Here is a 21,046-nt window from a genome sequence, read left to right as displayed (position 1 = left end):
GTTCTATATCAACAAGCAGGGAGGAACAAGATCCCTCTCCCTTTCAAGGGAAGCTCAATCTCTTTGGGATTGCCTCACGCTGCACAACATTTGCCTCCGGGTGGAGCACCTGCCAGGTGTCAACAACGTCCTGGCGGACCCTCTCAGCAGGACGGACGACAACTGCCATGAATGGGAACTCAACCAGAGGGTACTGGATGGCGTCTTCCAATGCTGGGGATGACCGACCCTAGATTTGTTTGCCAACAATCAGAACGCCAAATGCCAAACTCTACGCCAGTCGATACCCACTCCCGGGGTCGTGGGGAAATGCTCTATTGATGAGATGGCCCGGGATCTTTGCGTACACTTTTCTCCCACCCCATTGATCACCAGACTCCTGAGGAAGGTGAAGTCGGAGGACTGCAAGATCATACTCATGGCGCCCAGGTGGCCCAGGCAGTATTGGTACACGGAGCTTCTACTCCTGTCCGTGGCCATTTCCATGCACCTTCCCTGCAACCACGACCTTCTCACGAAGTCTCAGGGTCAAATTCTTCATCCGGATTCAGCATCTCTGCAATTGCACGCTTGGCTCCTGAGTTCCGTGAGTTCCAGGGTATGAACATTGACGAACAATGCAGAATGATTTTATCTAGGGCACGAGCGGACAGTACAAATAAGACGTACAAGCTCAAATGGAAGAGATTTTGTGTCTGGTGTTTGCAGACCAAGTTCCATCCTTTAAATATTGAGCCGGAGAAAGTTCTCTCATATCTCCTCACCCTGTCAAAGCCTGGGCTATGTCACGCATCCTAAGATCCATTTGGCAGCTATAGCTTCCTGTAGACGCTCAGCCGATATGCCCTCACATGGCTCATCCAGAATTATTAAACAGTTCATGAAAGGCCTCTTCCGCACTTTTCCTCCGGTGCGTCCACCTCAGCCAGAGTGGCATCTGAATGTGGTCCTCTCACAGCTAATGAAAGCTCAGTTCGAACCCATTCACAGAGCGGAACTCAAATACATCACATGGAAGGTGGAAACTCTGCTTGCTCTTACTTCCACCAGAAGAGTCTGCGATATACAGGCCTTTACTATTAAGGAACCTTTTCTGTTTTTTTCAGATGACTTTGTTCTTCTTAGGACTAACCCCAGGTACATTCCTAAAGTGCCCTCATCATTTCACCTGAGCCAGTAATTCAAAGAACCTTTTTCCCAAATCCGTCGACAATCGCAGAAAAGACTCTGCATTCCTTGGACATCAAGAGATGCCTGAAATTGTACCTTCGAAGTACCAAGCAGCTTAGGAAAACAGATCAGCTTTTGGTATCTTATGCTCATGGATGGCAGGGGACAGGGGTCACTAAGGCCACCATAGCCTGGTGGATTGCATCTACAATTCAGTTTTGCCACACAAAAGCAGGAAAACCGTTCACTAAGCGCCCGAAAGTGCATTCACAAGAGCAGTCTCCACATCGGCTGCTCTGTTCCAGGGCATTACTCTTGGTAAATTATGTCAGGCTGCGACGTGGAAGACTACACACTCCTTTATGCAGCACTACTATTTGGAACCGTCACAAAGAACTGACTCTCTAGTTGGACAGGCTGTCTTACGTCATCTCTTTCACTATGGTGAGATCTTTCCTTTAATATGTAGACACAATTATTTATACAATAGTCTATAGTTGCTATGCAATATGGTTTGAGATATGGTTTTATATATATATATATATATATATATATATATATATATATATATATATATATATTTGTTTTATGCTCATAATACAAGATTTATAAGCTTGATATTTGATAATATGTTTTAGAGGATTTCTATGCTTGCACCCACCATCCACAGCGGGCATGATGTTTATTAGGAGTACAGCTGGCTATTCAGATTCAAGCATGTGAATTTATGAAAGATCCAATACTGGATACGAAAACAAATTACTTACCTGTTACTACAGTTATCCAGTATTGGTACACAGAACTACAGCCTTTCCTATGGGCACAAATTCTTCTAAGATCAACGGTTTCAATCTTTAGTAAATGTCCATTTTCAATGTCTTTTTTTCAGTTTTTCTCAGCATACTACAGCCTATTCAGGAGAAATATTGTTTATAATCTCGCTTCTGACCGCATTGAGTCACTCCTTTGTGAGCACGCTTGGGGAGCCTCTGCACTGTGCACTCCTGATGCTCAAATATCCCCACCCACATCGCCCAGCTAACGTTTTCATGTTTTCTTGTACATGAATTATAAGGAACCTAGGGCCAAATCGCTCTTCGTAGAAACCTGAAATGAGTTCCAGGATGCATTTGATTATGTATGTTGCCATATCTTTGCAAACAGTACTCCATGAAAATTGGAATACAATTAAATAAAAAATGTGTATAAACTTCATCAAATTGTGACTCAGAATCTCACAGTTTGTTTTGTTTGACAGCCAAGGAGCCACAAGCTACAAATGTGTGCTTTGTTTCTGTCTGTGTTTAATATAGGTCTCTACCACTAACCTCGTTTCAGTTCTCTCGATTTTACAGAGAATGTCGGCGACTAAGACAAACCTTTTGCGAGGGTGGGAAGGAGGGAGGGATGGATGGATGGATGGGTTGGTTTGTGGGTTGAGTTGGATGGGTAGTTAGACTGGCAAGCCTGATTATATCTTTTTTTAATCTTCCCCAAAATAAATATTGAGCAAGAAAGTACCACTTTTGGATTTATTTCCCACCTCACAGATAGAAATACAGTAGAAAAGTTCATCCTTATTTGACATGGCTAGTCTCTGAAAATGTTCTTTCAGATCCTAAATCTGCAGGTTCAGGTTTGGTTTTTTTCACCACTTTTACTGTGTCATTTTACCATCACCTCCTGTTCTCTGAAACACTCATTGCCAAGCTCCAAAATAAAAGCAGTGCATTTCTTTTTTGCAAATGCTCTTGTACATCTTTTTTCTTCTCCCATGGAAAGTGCATTTCTTTAGTAATTTTATTATTAACATTATGAATATAAGGCTCCGAAGACAAACCTACCAGCCTTTAATTTAACATGCTTTTATTTGTAGGGCCAGGCTTCAGCCAGAGCAGAGCAACCAGTCTAGAACAGCATCTTCGCCTGAGAAAGTTTTGGTTAACCCAACAGACGCAACTGAAGAATTGAACTTTGATGAGGATGCCACAGGTGAGATTACACCAACTGTTAAACTATTTTGAGTTTCGCCTTCCAAAACTACAGCCTTAAATAATTAAAACTCATCTTTCTATTAAAACGTATCCCTGAAACTTCTCATATTTGCAGTTTTTGAATCTTTGGATCTATTAAAGGAATTGCGGCGAGACTTCCTAATTAAAATGCATTTTATTTCAATCTTCATAATTAAAACTGCCTACTGCTAGGATCTTTTTGCAGATGACTGCACGGATGGTGCATTTATGAAGAGCCATACACAAATTTAGTTTTTTAAAATCTTTTAGTTCCAGGTACTGGTGTCATATGAATGAGTGCCAAATAACAACCCCTACAATGAATAGCAGTTTCTCCCAGCTCACCCCATGGCCTACTGAGCTCTCCATTTGTCACCTGGTGGGTCCCTAACTCCTGTAGAGTACTTACATCATATATGCCACCATCCAGCAAGGCACCTTATATATCATTCACAATAGACCCAAGTACCACACTGGCTCTGTTCAGATCCCAAAATGTCTGCTCAGCGCTTCATCTGTTCTAATGCCAACTGAAGTGCATGCCATTAAGTTGAAACAGTAAAGCTGGCTATTTACAGGCTTTCAAAGCTGGAAACACACAGATAGGCACCATTTAGTCCATGTTTTGTAATTTTATCTCAAACCTCAACTGTTTCCAGCTATTGGGTTGAATTTTCTTACTCCTATCTTTTCATGGTGAGAACTCTCTGGTAAAGATGGTTCAATCCTTTTCAGCCCACAGTAGATTCATTTTGTTCCTCTCTTTTCCTATTTAGATTGAGCATAGCAGCTTGCAAGCACTACTCTTCTCAACATGTAATCTATTCTGTGGGCTTTAACCACACCTATCTCACGCCCATCACTTTTATTCGTTCCTGGGCCTGCTTGTCAAAAATACCTTGATGTTGTTGGTAAATGCTTTGTTTGTCCGGCCTTGAGGCTGTTTTGTTTCTGCCCTGGATACTGACCCTGTTACAAGGATTTTTGCACTATCAGACATGTACCTTAGTGTGGCACACTATTTTTTCCTTTGGCTCGCTGCTTTGCTCATGGCGGTATGTTGTTTCTTCGCCTTCCTTAGTTTTGGGCATCTTGCTGTTTCTTTGCGATGTCTGCAGGGGCTATTTTTTTTATTTTTTTTTATTTTTTGCAGTTTTGTATAGCGCAAACTCAACACAAAGGTATTGGAGCACTTTATTATTTTTGCAGTTTTATATAGCGCAAGGTTGTCATAGTGAGAGGAGCAGCGTATCGTAGGGCACAAAAGTGGACCAAACTCCATCACTTCCTCCTCTCAGAATTCACTGGTGTCATGGCTTTGACAGTCCCCTCACAGCTACTGCAACCTTGCAGATGCCACTTCTGAAAGCACTGTCTAAAACAGTGCTCGAGTAGCACTGCATCCCGTTTAAAGAGGCGCCACCTCGAATAACCCCGACAGTGATAGCACTCTTCGCAGAGCACCATATTAAAGTCCGCTTCCATGAGCAGTACACCGTCTGGCAATTGAAGTAATAGAGATCTCAGGTTGAGCAGCAATAATTTATGTAGGTGGGTTGGGGCATAGACAGAGCACATGTTAATCTCTGTCCCCCCACAGCTACCAGAGAATGCAACATAACGTCCCTGGGTGTCTAGCCATGTGTCAGTAGGAATGATTTGTAGAATAGAATCCCCACTCTCCTTGAACCTTTGGTATATGCTCTGTGTACAGCAATCCTGTAGCCCCATCTATCGAGTGCATAGCAGGTATTGCCCAACATATAGGTCTCCTGAAGGAGGACCATGTCTGCTGCATGTTGCTTAATATATTGCAGCACAACTTTACGTTTAATTTTGTCTTCCAGGCTGTTCATGTTCCTGGCGAGAAATCTTATCTTAGATTTAGGTTTTGGATCTTCGTTACATGTGTATTAATGTTGAGCTAAGCCCATTAGCATATCTTTTCTCTGTCTCAATAAGTGAGGAATCACGTAGGACCAGGCGCGAATCACACTCATCTGCACAGAAGTGCTATTGGAAACTCTGGCTGTCACACATCGAATCAAAACACAAACAAAATCCCATAAACAGTGCCCCCTCCCTTCACAGCGGGTTCAAAACGACCTGCCCCTCCAGCATTGCAAAGTATCCTTCCAAACTAGTGTTCTTAACAAAAAAAGAGGGGGTGTTAGTGGCGACCACAAGTAACCTCTTCCCACCCGACAAGCATGTGTTTACATGTGTCCCCTGTTCGCTGCAGAAGTTTAATCTACCAGCTCAACTTCGCTGAGGCTGTCCTGAGGAAAAAAGAGAAAAGAGGAGAAAGGAGGAGCAGTGAAAAGAGAGAAGTCCAAGGGGGTAGACCTCCTTTGCCGTGGAACAGCACAGTTGACAAATCAGAAAGTTATCCTGTCTCATTTTCTCTCTTCGGACAATTCACCTCTCCGATCCTTGTCGCAAGACACTCCTGCGTCCTGTCCCGTGGGATGAGTGGGCGGTTGGTATCCGGAATCAGGATTTCTTGTTTCCTCTGGTGGTGTATGAAATGGGTTTTAGGCCTTACAGTACCCCCCCACCCCCCCCCCCCCCCCCTTCCACCAAGCTGGTCACCACTCCTCAAGCCAGTTCCACATCTCCTCTGGGGTGTTGATGTACCAGGTCTTCCCCACTGCCGCCACACACTGCAGTGCCAAGAATAACATTGCATATTAGGGGCCCTTGTCTCGGAGTGCAGGCTTCACTTCCAAGAAGCTGTGGTGCTGCTGGACATGCACAGTAAAGTATGGAAAAAAGCTGATGGATGCATTCTTGCATCGGACTGCGGACAGGGTGGAGGTGTACTTTGCCCCCTTGTAGGATGACGTCCTGATCTCGGAATTTAAAGATGTGTGAAATTATAGCTTGGGGTAGTGCCCCTGGTTTGATTATTGTGCTCACAATTTTTTGGATAGTTCTCAGGGTAGCTGGCCTTTCAGAATAATGTCAACCGTCCCAGGATTATTCTTTCTAAGCTACAATAAAAAACACATCTTTCGATTTACAATAGGAAACAGAGGAGTATTATTTAATTTTTTTGTACATTAAATGAAAGAAAATAGACCCCAAGGCGGTCTAACAATTCTTTGTTTTGAGTTACTTGGAGCAGCCTCCAGGGTAGTACACGGATAGAAGTATCTAGATGTAGAATGGGCATGGATAGATGAATGATCCGCACACATACAGTAACTGGCCTGTTTCTGTCTCAGCCTGCATTGAGGATGTCAGCCATTAAACTCATATTGTGTACTACTGTGGTTCCTAACCTGTGGTCTGAGGACCCATGGGGGTCCGCAAGGCCTACTCGGGGTGGTCCGTGACAGTTTTACAAAATTAAAAATAATATAGTAATATAAATAATCAATTAAATAAATAAAGTCTATAGTGATATGTAAGCAACATTTAAAATTTGATAGTGAATTACCCAAAATATTTAAATATATGAGCATTTGTTTGTTGTACACTTGTTTTTGTATTTTTGTGTGTTGTTCTGATATCCAAATCATAGAAATCGCTTAGGTTGGGGCCCTCTGGCCTCCAATAATGACTCAGTTTGAGTTCCCCAGATTCCAGTCATGTTTAACAGGTGGTACACAAAGGAACCCCTTTCGTACTGTACATACCATCCCCTATTTCTCCATCTGTCTAGCGCCACCTAAGTTGTATTCAACAAACGTCCCAATTAAATTCCATGTACATGGGCTCACGATTACAGAAAAAGTCCATCAGACCTCGTGCATTTTATATTTGATATATGTTCCCATTCAGCCTACGATCAGTTTCACAGAGTAGATTATTTGGGGGGAGTGGTCGTCTCGCTCAAGGAAAATTAATGCTATATTGTTCGGCTGAGTCCCAAAGTCCCTAAATTAACTTGAGCTCAACCCTCTGCTAGCTGGCACAGAGCAGGCAGGCTTAACTCAGGGTGATGTGTATTAATGGAGTATCAAAACAATAATAAGGTCACAACATGAAACAAAAATGACAAACCAAATTAGAAAAATTTAGTAAAATGTAATCAACAAAATGACTGTAGGAAGGTGTCCTCTTTCTAGCCTTGTTACCCCCACTTTTGGCCTGTTTGTGAGTATACGTCAGGGTGTTTTTACTGTCTCACTGTGACAGGGCCCAGTGCTCATAGTGAAAACCCTATGTTGTCAGTGTGTTTGATATGTGTCACTGGGATCCTGCTAGCCAGGACTCCAGTGCTCATAAGTTTGTGGCCTATATGTGTTCCCTGTGTGGTGCCTAACTGTATCACTGAGGCTCTGCTAACCAGAACCTCAGTGTTTATGCTCTCTCTGCTTTTAAAATTGTCACTGCAGGCTAGTGACTAATTTTACCAATTCTCATTGGCACACTGGAACACCCTTATAATTCCCTTGTATAGGGTATCTAGGTACCCAGGGTATTGGGGTTCCAGGAGATCCCTATGGGCTGCAGCATTTCTTTTGCCACCCATAGGGAGCTCAGACAATTCTTACACAGGACTGCCACTGCAGCCTGAGTGAAATAACGTCCACGTTATTTCACAGCCATTTTTCACTGCACTTAAGTAACTTATAAGTCACCTATATGTCTAACCCTCATTTCCTGAAGGTTAGGTGCAAAGTTACTTAGTGTGTGGGCACCCTGGCACTGGCCAAGGTGCCCCCACATTGTTCAGGGCAAATTCCCCGAACTTTGTGAGTGCAGGGACACCATTACACGTGTGCACTACCTATAGGTCACTACCTATATTTAGCGTCACAATGGTAACTCCGAACATGGCCATGTAACATGTCTAGGATCACAGAATTGCCACCCCAATACCATTCTGGTATTGGGCGGACCATTCCATGCATCCCCGGGTCTCTAGCACAGAACCCGGGTACTGCCAAACTGCCTTTCCGGGGTCTCCACTGCAGCTACTGCTGCTGCCGACCCCTCAGACAGCTTTCTGCCCCCTGGGGCCTGGGCAGCCTGGACCCAGTAAGGCAGAACAAAGGATTTCCTCTGAGAGAGGGTGTTACACCCTCTCCCTTTTTTAATAGATGTGAAGGGCTGGGGAGGAGTAGCCTCCCCCAGCCTCTGGAAATGCTTTGGTGGGCACAGATGGTGCCCTCTCTGTATAAGCCAGTCTACACCAGTTCAGGGATCTCCCAGCCCTGCTCTGGCGTGAAACTGGACAAAGGAAAGGGGAGTGACCACTCCCCTGACCAGCACCTCCCAGGGGAGGTGCCCAGAGCCCCTCCAGTGTATCCCAGACCTCTGCCATCTTGGATGCAGAGGTGTTGGGGCACAATGGACAGCTCTGAGTGGCCAGTGCCAGCAGGTGACATCAGAGACCCCTCCTGGTAGGTGCTTACCTTTCTCAGTAGCCAATCCTCCTCTGTGGGCTATTTAGGGTCTCTCCTCTGGGCTATTCCTCAGATAACGAATGCAAGAGCTCACCAGAGTTCCTCTGCAATTCCCTCTTCGATTTCTGCCAAGGATCGACCGCTGACTGCTCCAGGATGCCTGCAAAACCGCAACAAAGTAGCAAGAAGACTACCAGCAACATTGTAGTGCCTCATCCGGCTTTCTCAACTGTTTCCTGGTGGTGCATGCTCTGACGGCTGTCTGCCTTCACCCTGAACTGGAAGCCAAGAAGAAATCTCCAGTGGGTCGACGGAATCTGCCCCCTGCCAACGCAGGCACCAAACTTCTGCGTCACCGGTCCTCTGGGTCCCCTCTCATCCTGACAAGCGTGGTCCGTGGAACACAGGAGCTGGGTCCAAGTGTCTCCCACAGTCCAGTGGCCCTTCTGTCCAAATTTGGTGGAAGTAAGTCCTTGCCTCCCCACTCCAGACAGTAATCCTGTGTACTTCGTGAACTGCAGCTGCTTCGGCTTCTGTGCACTTTTCCAAGACTTCCTTTGTGCACAGCCTAGCCCAGGTCCCCAGCACTCCGTCCTGCATTGCCCAACTCGCTGAGTTGGACTCCGATGTCGTGGGACCCTCCTTTGTGACTCTGAGGTGACCGCTGTCCTCAGATCTTCTAAGTGCCTGTTCCGGTACTTCTGCTGGTGCTGCCTGCTTCTGTGGAAGCTCTCTGAGTTGCTGAGCGCCCCCCCTGTCTCCTCCTCCAAGGGGCGACCTCCTCGTCCTTCCTGGGCCTTAGCAGCACCCAAAATCCTCAACCGTGAATCTTGCAGCTAGCAGGGCTTGTTTGCGGTCTTTCTGCATGCACGCCATGGCACATCTTCTGACCAAAGGAGAAGTTCCTGACACCTTCCGTTGTTGCAGAATCTTTAGCTTCTTCTACCCGGAGGCAGCCCTTTTGCACCTTCATCTGGGGTTTAGTGGCTCCTGCCCCCCCTGGACACTTGCGTGACTCTTGGACTTGGTCCCCTTCCTTTACAGGTCCTCAGGTCCAGGAATCCATCTTCAGTATTTTGCTGGCAGTTGTTGTCTTTGCAGAATCCCCTATCTCGACTTTACTGTCTTTCTGGGGTAGTAGGGTAACTTTACTCCTACTTTTCAGGGTCTTGGGGTGGGGTATCTTGGACACCCTTGGTGTTTTCGTACACTCCCAGTGACTCTCTACAACCTACACTAGGCCTGGGATCCATTCGTGGTTCGCATTCCACTTTTGGAGTATATGGTTTGTGTTGCCCCTAAGCCTATTTCTTCATATTGCATTCTATTGTGATTCTACATTGTTTGCACTACTTTTCTAACTGGTACTTACCTGTTTTTGGTTTGTGTACACATAATTTGTGTATATTACTTACCTCCTAAGGGAGTATATCCTCAGAGATACTTTTGGCATATTGTCACTAAAATAAAGTACCTTTAATTTTAGTAACTCTGAGTATTGTGTTTTCTTGTGATATAGTGCTATATGATATAAGTGGTATAGTGGGAGCTTTGCATGTCTCCTAGTTCAGCCTAAGCTGCTCTGCTATGGCTACCTCTATCAGCCTAAGCTGCTAGAACACCTCTATTCTACTAATAAGGGATAACTGAACCTGGCACAAGGTGTAAGTACCACAAGGTACCCACTATAAGCCAGGCCAGCCTCCTACAATGACAACAACAATCATCCAATAAGGGGGACTAGAATTATGAGATATAAAGATTTAAGAAAAAGAATGCCAAAAAACACTAAGTGCCTCTCATAGCCTATGTAAGTGGAAGACTGGGACCTAGGTGCAACTTCAGGCTGACCGCAATGGAGTGCAGCTCGGATACCACCATGTGGGTACATCCTGGTCAAAGATTTTACCTTCTGACTTAGTCTTTTCTATGGTGGTTAAAATCCTCAAGCCTAGCAAGCCTGATGTTTTATCTAAGGAAGGTGCATTGAAATAGGACAACTTTTACTTGAAGACCCACTAAGGCTCTTGAGATCTTGGAAATCCAAAAATCTTTCAGGGTCCCACTCTGGAAGATGCTCTTCTTGGCCATCTCTGAAGCTCACAGGACTTCAGGGAGAACACTTAGGGCCAGGACTCAATTCAGCAGAGGCCACCAGCAAGGTCCAGTCTAGCTCCAGTTGGTACAGGGCAACTTGGCAGTCCAGTAATAGGGTCTCTTGCAGCTTGTTCCGTCCATGTAGCTACACTGAAGGTCAGCCAACTTAGCCTTCAAGTCCACTTCCTTGGCCTGGTTACACGAGGGAGAAGGTCCAGTCCTTCAGGACTCCTGTAAGGTCACAGACAGCAGGCCCAGTCCTGTAGGAGGCTGGTCTGGTTTGTAGTGGATACCAAAAGTACTTACACCTTATACCAGGTCCAGTTATCCAATTGTAGTCAGTGTCTAGAAGCCAGGCTGTCTAGAGGTAGCTGTTGGCAGAGCAGCCAAGCTGAACTAGGAGACATGCAAAGCTCTTGCAATACCACTGTAGTCACGCAGTACTTACACACAGAAAAGACAATACTCAGTGTTACCAAAAATAAAGGTACTTTATTTTAGTGACACAAGGCCAAATATATTTTAGAGGCTATACTCCCTTAGGAGGTAAGTATTATACACAACCTATACACTAATAACCAAAATCAGGTAAGTACACAGTTATAAAATGGTGTAAATAGTGAAAATCATCATAGGCTAGAATGGGCCTAGAGGCAACACAAACCATATACTAAAATAGTGGAATGCAAAAGTCGGTTTCCCTACTAGGCAAGAGTAGTGTGTAGAGGGGCACTGAGAGTGTAAGAAAACACCAAGGGTAAGTAAAGTACCCCACCCCAGAGCCTAGGAAAACAAGAGTAAAGTACAGCAATTTCCCTTAGAACACACTAGGAGTCGTGGAGAAGGGTTATGCAAAAAACAAGCAAGACTGCAAGACACCAACAATGGGTTCCTGGACCTGAAGACCTGTGGAGAGAGGAGACCAAGCCCAAGAACAGATGAAGAGTCCAGAAAGAACAGGAGCCCCTGCTAACCCGGATGAATGTGCAAAAGTGGATCCTCCGGTTGGAAGAAAAAGTCAGAGATGCACCAAAGAAGACCGCTGCGGGTTCCTGCTTATTGCAAGAGATGTCCCACGTCGAGTCGTGGGATGCAGGCTGGCTTTCGTCGTTGGATTCCGCCAGCAAGCCTCGGCTCACGCAAATGTTGCGGTTGGTGGGAAAAGGCGCTACCTGGGCCCAGGAGGGACCTGGGGGTCTCATCTCAGACTGAGGAGACAGAGGGGTCTCTCAGCAATTCAGAGAGCCCTCAGAAGACCAGGCAGCACCCACAGGAGTCCCAGGACATGGGTACAAAGAAGTAGCAAAACGCGGTCGTCGCAGCACTACACAAAGTGATCCCATGCCGCCGGAGAACAACTCGGGGAGCTGAGCGTCGTAGGATAGAGTGCTGGGGACCTGGGCTAGGCTGTGCACAAACGATTTCTGGAAGAAGCGCACTGATGCCCTTGGAGCTGCAAAATGCATTGTGCACAGGGGCACTGTCTGGCTCAGGGAGGCAATCCCTTACCTCCACCAAATATGGACAGTTGGACCTTTGGACAGTCAGGATCACCTCGGTTCACTAGCTGTGTTCCAGGGATTATGTTCGTCGACAGGAGAGTAGTCGCACAGTACCAATTGTCACTGCAGAGAGGTGCCTGCTGAAGCAGGGAAGTGACTCCATCACTTCGCTGGAGATTCCTTCGTTCCTTCTGGTGCAGGATGAAGACGGGCAGTCCTCGGAGCATGCACGACCTAGAAACTGTTGCAGTTCCTTGCAGGAGCTGAAGTTACAGAGTTGCAGTAGCCTTCATGGATACTTTGTTGCAGTTGTAGAGTTCCTGGAGCAGTTCTGTGGTTGATTCCACAGTAGAAGATGGAGCAGGGGTTGCAGGGGAGTCCTGCTGGAATCTTGTAAAACCGAATCTGAGGAAACACCCAGAGGAGAGACCCTAAGTAGCCTGGAGAGGGGTATTGGTCACCTAACCAGGTAAGCACCTATCAGAAGGGGTCTCTGACGTCACCTGCTGGCACTGGCCACTCTGATGCTCCCAGAGTTCCCTGACCATCCTGAAAACAAGATGGCAGAACCCAGGGACACTCTGGAGGAGCTCTGGGCACCACCCCTGGGGTGTTGATGGTCAGGGGAGTGGTCACTCTTCTTGTCTTTGTCTAGTTTTGCTTCAGAGCAGGGAGTGGGGGTCCCTGAACTGGTGTAGACTGGATTATGCAAGGAGGGCACTGTTTGTGCCCTTCAAAGCATTCCCAGAGGTTCTGGGAGGATACCCCTCCCATGCCTTTAACACCTATTTCCAATGGGAGAGGGTGTAACACCCCTCTCCTAAAGAAAATGCATTGTTCTGCCTTCCTGGGATTGAGCTGCTCAAGCCCCAGGGGGGCAGAAACCTGTCGTTGAGGTGGCAGCAGCTGCAGGTGCAGTGGAAACCTCTGAGAGCTGGTTTGGCTGTACTGGGGGTCCATGGTGGACCCACAGGGTGCATGGAATTGCCCCCCCCAACACCAGAATCGGATTGGGGGTAAAATGTTTCAATCTTAGACATCTCACATGGCCATATTCGGAGTTACCATTGTGTAGCTACATATATGTAATGACATATATGTAGTGCACGCTTATAATGGTGTCCCCATACTCACGAAGTCCGGGAAATTGGTTCTGGATAACGTGGGGGCACCTCTGCTAGTGCAAGGGTGTCCTCACACAGTAACATTTCCCCTAGCCTTCAGGAACTGAAGGTTAGACAAATAGGTGACTTATAAGTTATCTGGTGCAGTGAAAATGGCTGTAAAATAGTGATTGCGCTATTTCACTCATGCTGCAGTCCTGAGAAAGTGTTTGTATGAGCTCCTTATGGGTGGCAAAAGAAATACTGCAGCCCATCCGGATCTCCTGGAACCCCAATGCCCTGGGTACCTAGGTACCATATACTAGGGACTTATAAGGGGGGCTCGAGTATGCCAATCTGGAGTGAAATAAGTGGTCGCTAGAATATAGTGACAAATTTGAAAACAGAGAGAGCATAAGCACTGGAATTCTGATTAGTGACACAGTCAAGAATACTGACAATACAGTAAGACATACTGACTTATAGGCCACAAACTATGAGCACTGGGGTCCTGACTAGCAGGATCCCAGTGAGACAGTAAAACACACTGACAAACAGGCAGAAATCGGAGGTAACATGCCAAGAAGGATGGTACTTTCCTACAGAAGCCCACGCAGCACTATGACAAAGCCACCCACGCCGCTGGAGAACCACTCAGGAAGCTGTGTGTTGCAGGTAGTGCTGGGGGCTGGAGCTTCAATATGCACGTAGATCTTGGAGCAAGGATGCCAACAAGCCGCCTTGTTCTGATGCAGGCTGAAGACTGCCTGTTCTGATGCAGGCTGTCCTTAGAGGATGCACGACTGGGGAAATGTTGCAGTTGCTGGAAAGAGCCAAAGATACAGTGTTGGGCCTTGCTTCTTTGTTGCAGCTTCTAGGGTCCTGCAGAGTCCAGATGCAAATTTTTTCAGGCAGAAGTCAAAGTGGAGGAGGCAGAGGGTTCCTGCTGCAGTCTTCCACACCAAATCTGAAGAACCACCCAAAGGAGAGACCCTAAATAGCCCTGAAAAGGGGGATTGGTCATCTGACCAGGTAAGCACCTACCAGGGGAGGGCTCTGACGTCACCTGGTGGCACTGGCTACTCAGATGATCCCAAAGTTCCCTACCAACCTTGAATCCAAGATGGCAAAACTCAGGGACCCTCTGGAGGATCTCTGAGCACCACCCCTGGGGTGATGATGGACAGGGGAGTGGTCACTCCCCTTTCCTTTGTCCACTTTCACACCAGAGCAGGGACTGGGGGTCCCTGAACTGGTGTAGACTGGTTTATGCAAAGAAGGCACCAAATGTGCCCTTCAAAGCATTTCCAGTGGTTTGGAGAGGCTACCCTTCCCAAGCCTGTAACACCTATTTCACAAGGTAGAGGGTATAACACCCCTCTCCCAAAGGAAATCCTTTGTTTTGCCTACCTGGTCTCTAGGTTTTCAAGCAACAGGAGGGCAGGAACCTCTCTGGGAGGTGGCTGCAGCTTGGGATGCCGGGAAACCCTCAGAAGGCTGTAATGGCAATACTGGGGGACCTCTAAGGATCCCCCAGAGTGCATGGAATCATACAACCAATGCTTGCAAAAGCCTTAGGGTATGATTCCAACATGTTTGATACCAAACATGCCTATGTTCGGAATGACAATTATGTAACTGGACATAGTAAGTGACCGACGTCCAATACACGCATAAAATGGCGTCCCCACACTCCTGAAATCCGGGAAAATGGGCCTGGAGTTCGTAGGGGCACCTCTGCTAGTGGAGGGGTGCCCTTACACACAGGTACTTTGCACCCTGCCCTCTGGGATAGAAGGCATACCATAGGGGTGGCATAAATGATCTGGTGTAGTGAAAAATGGCAGTGAATGGGTGCTTGCACCTTTTCATGCAGGCTGCAATGGCAGTCCTGCAGAAGCCTTTGCATGAGCTCCCTATGGCTGTCAAGCTATATGCTGCAGCCCATAGGGAGCCCCAGTGCCCTCGGGAGGCTTGCCTGGCTTATAGTGGGTACCTGATGGTACTTACACCTTGTGCCAGGTCCAGTTATCCCTTATCAGTAGCTTAGTAGTGTTCTACCAGCTTAGGCTGATAGAAGTAGCTGTAGCAGAGCAGCTTAGGCTGAACTAGGAGACATGCAAAGCTCCTACTATACCACTTATGTCATATAGCACCATATCATAAGAATCACAATACTCAGAGTTACTAAAAAATAAAGGTACTTTATTTTAGTGACAATGTGCCAAAAATATCTCAGAGGATATACTCCCTTAGGAGGTAAGTAAAATACACAAAATATACACACAAACCAAAATCAGGTAAGTAAACAGTTAGAAAAGTAGTGCAACCACTGTAGAATACAATAGGATGCAATAGGCCTACAGGCAACACAAACCATATACTAAGAAAGTGGAATGCGAACCACTTAGGGACCCCAGGCCTAGTGGAGTGTGTAGAGGGTCGCTGGGAGTGTAAGAAAACACTAAGGGTGTCCAAGATACCCCACCCCAAGACACTGAAAAGTAGGAGTAAAGTGACCCTACTTCCCCAGAAACACACTAAAGTCGTGATAGGTGATTCTGCAAAGACCACAACTGACTGCAAATCACTGAAAATGGATTCCTGGACCTGAGGACCTGTAAAGGAAGGGGACCAGGTCCAAGAGTCACGAAAGTGTCCGGGGGGCAGAAGCGCACTAAACCCCCGATGAAGGTGCAAAATGGCTGCCTCCGGGTAGAAGAAGCTGAAGATTCTGCAACAACGGACGGTGCCAGGAACTTCTCCTTTACACAGAAGATGTCCCACGGCGTGCTGGAGGATGCAGAGTTGTTTCCATGCAGAAAGACCGCAAACAAGCCTTGCTAGCTGCAAAGGTCACGGTTGAAGGAAATGGGTGCTACCCGGGCCCAGGAAGAACCAGGAGGTCGCCCCTTGGAGGAAGAGACAGAGAGGGCGCTCAGCAACACAGAGAGCCCACGCAGAAGCAGGCAGCACCCGCAGAAGTACTGGAACACAGGTTCAAGAAAACTGAGCACAGCAGTAGTCTCAACACTGCAAAGGAGGGCCCCATGAAGCCGGTGGTCAACTCAGCGAGTTGACCAATGGAGGACGGAGTGCTGGGGACCTGGGCTGTGCTGTGCCTGAAGGATTCCTTGCAAAAGTGCACAGAAGCCCTAGCAGCTGCAGTTCACGCAGAACACAGGATTACAGTCTGGCATGAGGAGGCAAGGACTTACCTCCACCAAATTTGAACAGATGGACCACTGGACTGTCGGGGTCACTTGGATCCAGCTCCTGTGTTCCGGGGACCATGCTCGTCACAATGAGAGGAAACCTAGAGGACTGGTGAAGCAGAAGTTTGGTGCCTGCGTTAGCAGGAGCTAGATTCCATCGACCCACAGGAGATTTCTTCTTGGCTTCCAGTGCAGGGTGAAGGCAGACAGCCCCCAGAGCATGCACCACAAGGAAACAGTTGAGAAAGCTGGCAGGATTAGGCTCTACAATGTCGCTGGTAGTCTTCTTGCTACTTTGTTGCAGTTTTGCAGGCGTCCTGGAGCAGTCAGCAGTCGATCCTTGGCAGAAGTCGAAGAGGGAGATTCAGAGGAACTCTGGTAAACTCTTGCATTCGTTATCTGAAGAGAAGCCCACAGGAGATACCCTATGTAGCCCTCAGAGAAGAATTGGCCACCTAGTCAGGTAAGCACCTATCAGGAGGGGTCTCTGGCGTCACCTGCTGGCACTGGCCACTCAGAGCTGTCCATTGTGCCCCAACACCTCTGCATCCAAGATGGCAGAGGTCTGGGACACACTGGAGGAGCTCTGGGAACCACCCCTGGGGTGGTGATGAACAGGGGAGTGGTCACTCCCCTTTCCTTTGTCCATTTTCGCGCCAGAGCAGGGGCTGGGGGATCCCTGGACCTATGTAGACTGGTATATGCAAGGATGGCACCATCTGTGCCCTTCAAAGCATTTCCAGAGGCTAGGAGAGGCTACTCCTCTCAGGCACTTAACACCTATTTCCAAAGGGAGAGGGTGTAACACCATCTCTCAGAGGAAATCCTTTGTTCTGCCTTCCTGGGTCTGGGCTGCCCAGACCCCAGGAGTGCGGAAGCCTGTCTGTGGGTTGGCAGCAGCAGTAGCTGCAGTGAAAACCCCAGAGAGCTGGTTTGGCAGTACCCAGGGTCATGCTGGTGCCCCAGGGATGCATGGGATTGGCACCCCAATACCAGATTTAGCATGGGGGGGACAATTCCATGATCTTAGACATGTTACATAGCCATATTCGGAGTTACCATTGTGAAGCTACATATAGGTATTGACCTATATGTAGTGCACGTGTGTAATGGTGTCCCCACACTCACAAAGTCCAGGGAAATGGCCCTGAACTATGTGGGGGCACCTTGGCTAGTGCCAGGGTGCCATCACACTTAGTAACTTTTCTCCTAACCTTCACCAAGTGAGGTTTAGACATATAGGTGACTTATAAGTTACTTAAGTGCAGTGTAAAATGGCTGTGAAATAACTTGGATGTTATTTCACTCAGGCTGCAGTGGCAGTCCTGTGTAAGAATTGTCTGAGCTCCCAGTGGGTGGCAAAAGAAATGCTGCAGCCCATAGGGATCTCCTGGAACCCCAATACCCTGGGTACCTAGGTACCATATACTAGGGAATTATAAGGGTGTTCCAGTGTGCCAATTAGAATTGGTGAAAATGGTCACTAGCCTGCATGACAATTTTAAAGGCAGAGAGAGCATACACACTGAGGTTCTGGTTAACAGAGCCTCAGTGACACAGCTAGGCACCACACAGGGAACACACATTCAGGCCACAACTATGAGCACTGGGTCCTGGCTAGCAGGATCCCAGTGAGACAGGCAAAAACAAACTGACACACAATAAAAAATGGGGGTAACATGCCAGGCAAGATGGTACTTTCCTACATACTGTGATAACAGTAACCAACAACCAAAATTAAGGGAGAGAGCTGGTTAGCAGGATCCCAGTAGACACAGACAAACACACTGCCAAACAAGCCAAAAGTGGGGGTAACCAAGCTAGAAAGAGGCTACTTTCCTACAGGAGTGTAGAAAAAGATACTGTTCAGCTGGCGGCCAAGTATTCCTAGGCTGAGATTTAGGAGACATGAGTTATCAGTACTCTTGACAGTTGCTCATTACAATATGCTGCATCCTCCAGCCAATCCATGAGTTTCAGTGCTGATCCTCTCCCCCACCTCATGGTCATGCTAGGCGTCGCAGGTACTAGCAGCTGTGGAACCAGTTTCCTAATCGCAGTGGGAATGTCTTCTAAATGACGTAGCAGCACCAGAAGCGAGGTAAGCACAGGTGGTTCTTCAACTATGTCAGAAAGAGCCCCACCCACTTCCCTCCAGTACATCTGTCGGCAGACAACGCCATACTAAGTGCAGAATGTCCCCCCTCCGGCATATCTACAGTTAGCCTTCCTAATTCTCTAGCAAAGGAATGTGCCTAATGGTGCCCAATTGGCCTAGTGAAAGAAGGCTCGAGCGATATGAACATGTTTCCCGCGTACAGGTCCCCTAGGCAGGTGAGACGCAGTGTGCCAAGTCATATGCACACTGCGCTGTCACATGGTGGAGGTAAGCTTGGGTTAAAGGCCAGCATTACAGTAGGGATATACCTAGATTCCAATCCTGCATGTGATAGTAGCTTACGCCAGGACCATGTAGTTCAGCTCATTGTATTAATTGTGTTTGATGGCCTTTTACATTGAGCACAAATATCAGTGTTAAACCATTGTGGTGCAGAAATATCCACTTCAGTCGCCACAGGTGGTTGGAACAACGGCAGCTACACCTAGGAATGAAGGTATTGTGCCTATTAACTTAAGTAATATCATTAAAAATCTGAAGCCTCCAAGCCACTCCACCAGCAAAGGTGAACCATTATCTCCCATTTCAGTAAGGGACCGTTTGCCCCTCATGCTAGCCACAATAGACTAGATTGCATCTAGCAAAGAAAGGGCAGCGGTAAAAGGAATGTGTATGCTATTGAACAAGTAGAGGTATTTTGGTATTAGCACCCTCTTTGCCAGGCCAAGGTACACAGCAAGCAACATCTTTAGTTGTATCCACCTGTCAGTTTATTGTTCCTTCAGCTTGCCATAATTTTCCCAGACAACTTTTCACATTCCTGCTCATTCTAGCATCCAGGTATTTAAGAGGCATGTCTTCGCATTTTAGGGCGTATTCCATATCGCCTCGAACCATACAGCCATCCGAAGCATTTTGGGCGATTTTCCTCAGTTTATATTTTTTTTTTTCCCAGTTTTATTTATGCAAAAAGAAAAACAGCACATGCATAACAATCAGAATAGGTCCATACACCATAGGCGTATAAATAATAAGATAACTCCCGTCACTTTTTCAAGTATAACATCTACTCCGTGCCAGTGCTGTTGAACAGTTCTTTTCGACAGACGTGCTATAGTTCAGTTCATAGGTTCTAGGTGGGCTGAAATACCAACATGATAGTCCATCTCTAAGAGTGAAAGTTTTCGAATGTAGCAGAGGTGAGTAGGCAGGTCAATACCAATCGCATTGTATGGCACATTAAACATCAACAACTAGCTGGTGATACTGCATTGCTTGTTACCTGGTTCAAGCATGGAGAGAGAGCTGATATCGCGGACTAAACAATATTCAGGTGGTACAGGCCCCTGGAGGGAATAGCAGACACCAAGCAGGCGGTTATGCAACTAATTCCAGTGAGGAGGAGAGGGAAGCCCCAGAAGGGAGAGGGAGAGGGAGAGGGAGAGGGAGAGGGAGAGAGAGAGAGAGAGAGAGAGAGAGAGAGAGAGACACGCACCAGCCCACCGCATTCAGCCTCTTGTCCGCAGCCACCAATTTACTGCCCCATAGCACTCAGTTATTGGGATTTGTCCGCAGAGGTACCCGCATCTCCCACTTCGGTCTCTCCATGCAGCCCCTCAATCATACCAAACCAGTCCTGCAAACCCCTCTCCGCATGCTCATCTGTATATATCTTATGGAGATGATATTCCTCAGCACTCGCCCATTCAAGAAGATCAGACAGCCATCTATCATGTGTTGTGGGATTCGGGTTTAGCCCACTGGATCGCAGTGCGCCTCCTGGCCAATACAAGCCCTAGCTGTGCGAATCTGTATGCCATTTTATGCCCTTTTTTGGGGATGTGGAGCAGTCCCAGCATGCAGTGCTGCATTGTTATCTTCACTCTCACAGCCGTCACAGTCTTAAACGTCTGTGCTATCTGCCGCCAGAAGGGTTGTAGGGAGCTACATGTCCATGTGACGTGTCCAAAGGTGGCTGGGGTTTGTGCCGCAGGGAGCGCACCTGTCCGGTCGTGTTGCGAATAGTCTGTGAAGGCGTTGTGGTGTCAAATATGCTCTGTGCAGATAGTGAAATTGCATCAGCTTAAATTAAGCATTGCTTAGCCCTTCCTGCACTAGTGAGCAGGCCCTATTCCATTCCCAGTCTGTAAGCGGAGTTCCCAGGTCCATATCCCACATTGCTCTCATCACATGTATGTTTATCTGCCTGTCTGTTTTTTAGGGCCACGTATATTCGGGAGAGTAGACCACAATCGCAGCCCAGGTCAATAAGAGCCTTCACAAAGTGGGATTCGGTTGGCTCCTCAGGGAAAGAGGTCCAGATCTCCCAAGACGTTTGTGATCGGCTTGCGTTTTGCAGGAATTGCCCTGGTCAGTTCCAAATAGGGACCCAGCCTCCTCCTGTGTGACAAATGTGCCATTTTAGTATAAATCAAACACACATTTAAACATCCGCCTGCTCGCCATTT

The 21,046-nt window shown here is 47.2% G+C and overlaps 1 protein-coding gene across 2 annotated transcripts in view; it reads left to right on the top strand.

The window, feature by feature from the left end:
• Positions 1-21,046, top strand: part of STX18 (syntaxin 18) — a 463,093-nt gene that overhangs the window by 168,369 nt on the left and 273,678 nt on the right. For both annotated transcript variants that reach the window (XM_069231086.1, XM_069231085.1), the window contains exon 6: positions 3,047-3,162. In XM_069231086.1, coding sequence (XP_069087187.1) covers positions 3,047-3,162 — 116 coding nt within the window. The remainder of the gene's footprint in view (positions 1-3,046; positions 3,163-21,046) is intronic.

The sequence above is a fragment of the Pleurodeles waltl genome, chromosome 4_2 (assembly GCF_031143425.1).
Source record: "Pleurodeles waltl isolate 20211129_DDA chromosome 4_2, aPleWal1.hap1.20221129, whole genome shotgun sequence".
Taxonomy (NCBI): domain Eukaryota; kingdom Metazoa; phylum Chordata; class Amphibia; order Caudata; family Salamandridae; genus Pleurodeles; species Pleurodeles waltl.
Note: the sequence above shows the minus strand (reverse complement) of the source record. Positions and strands in the feature narration are given on the sequence as shown.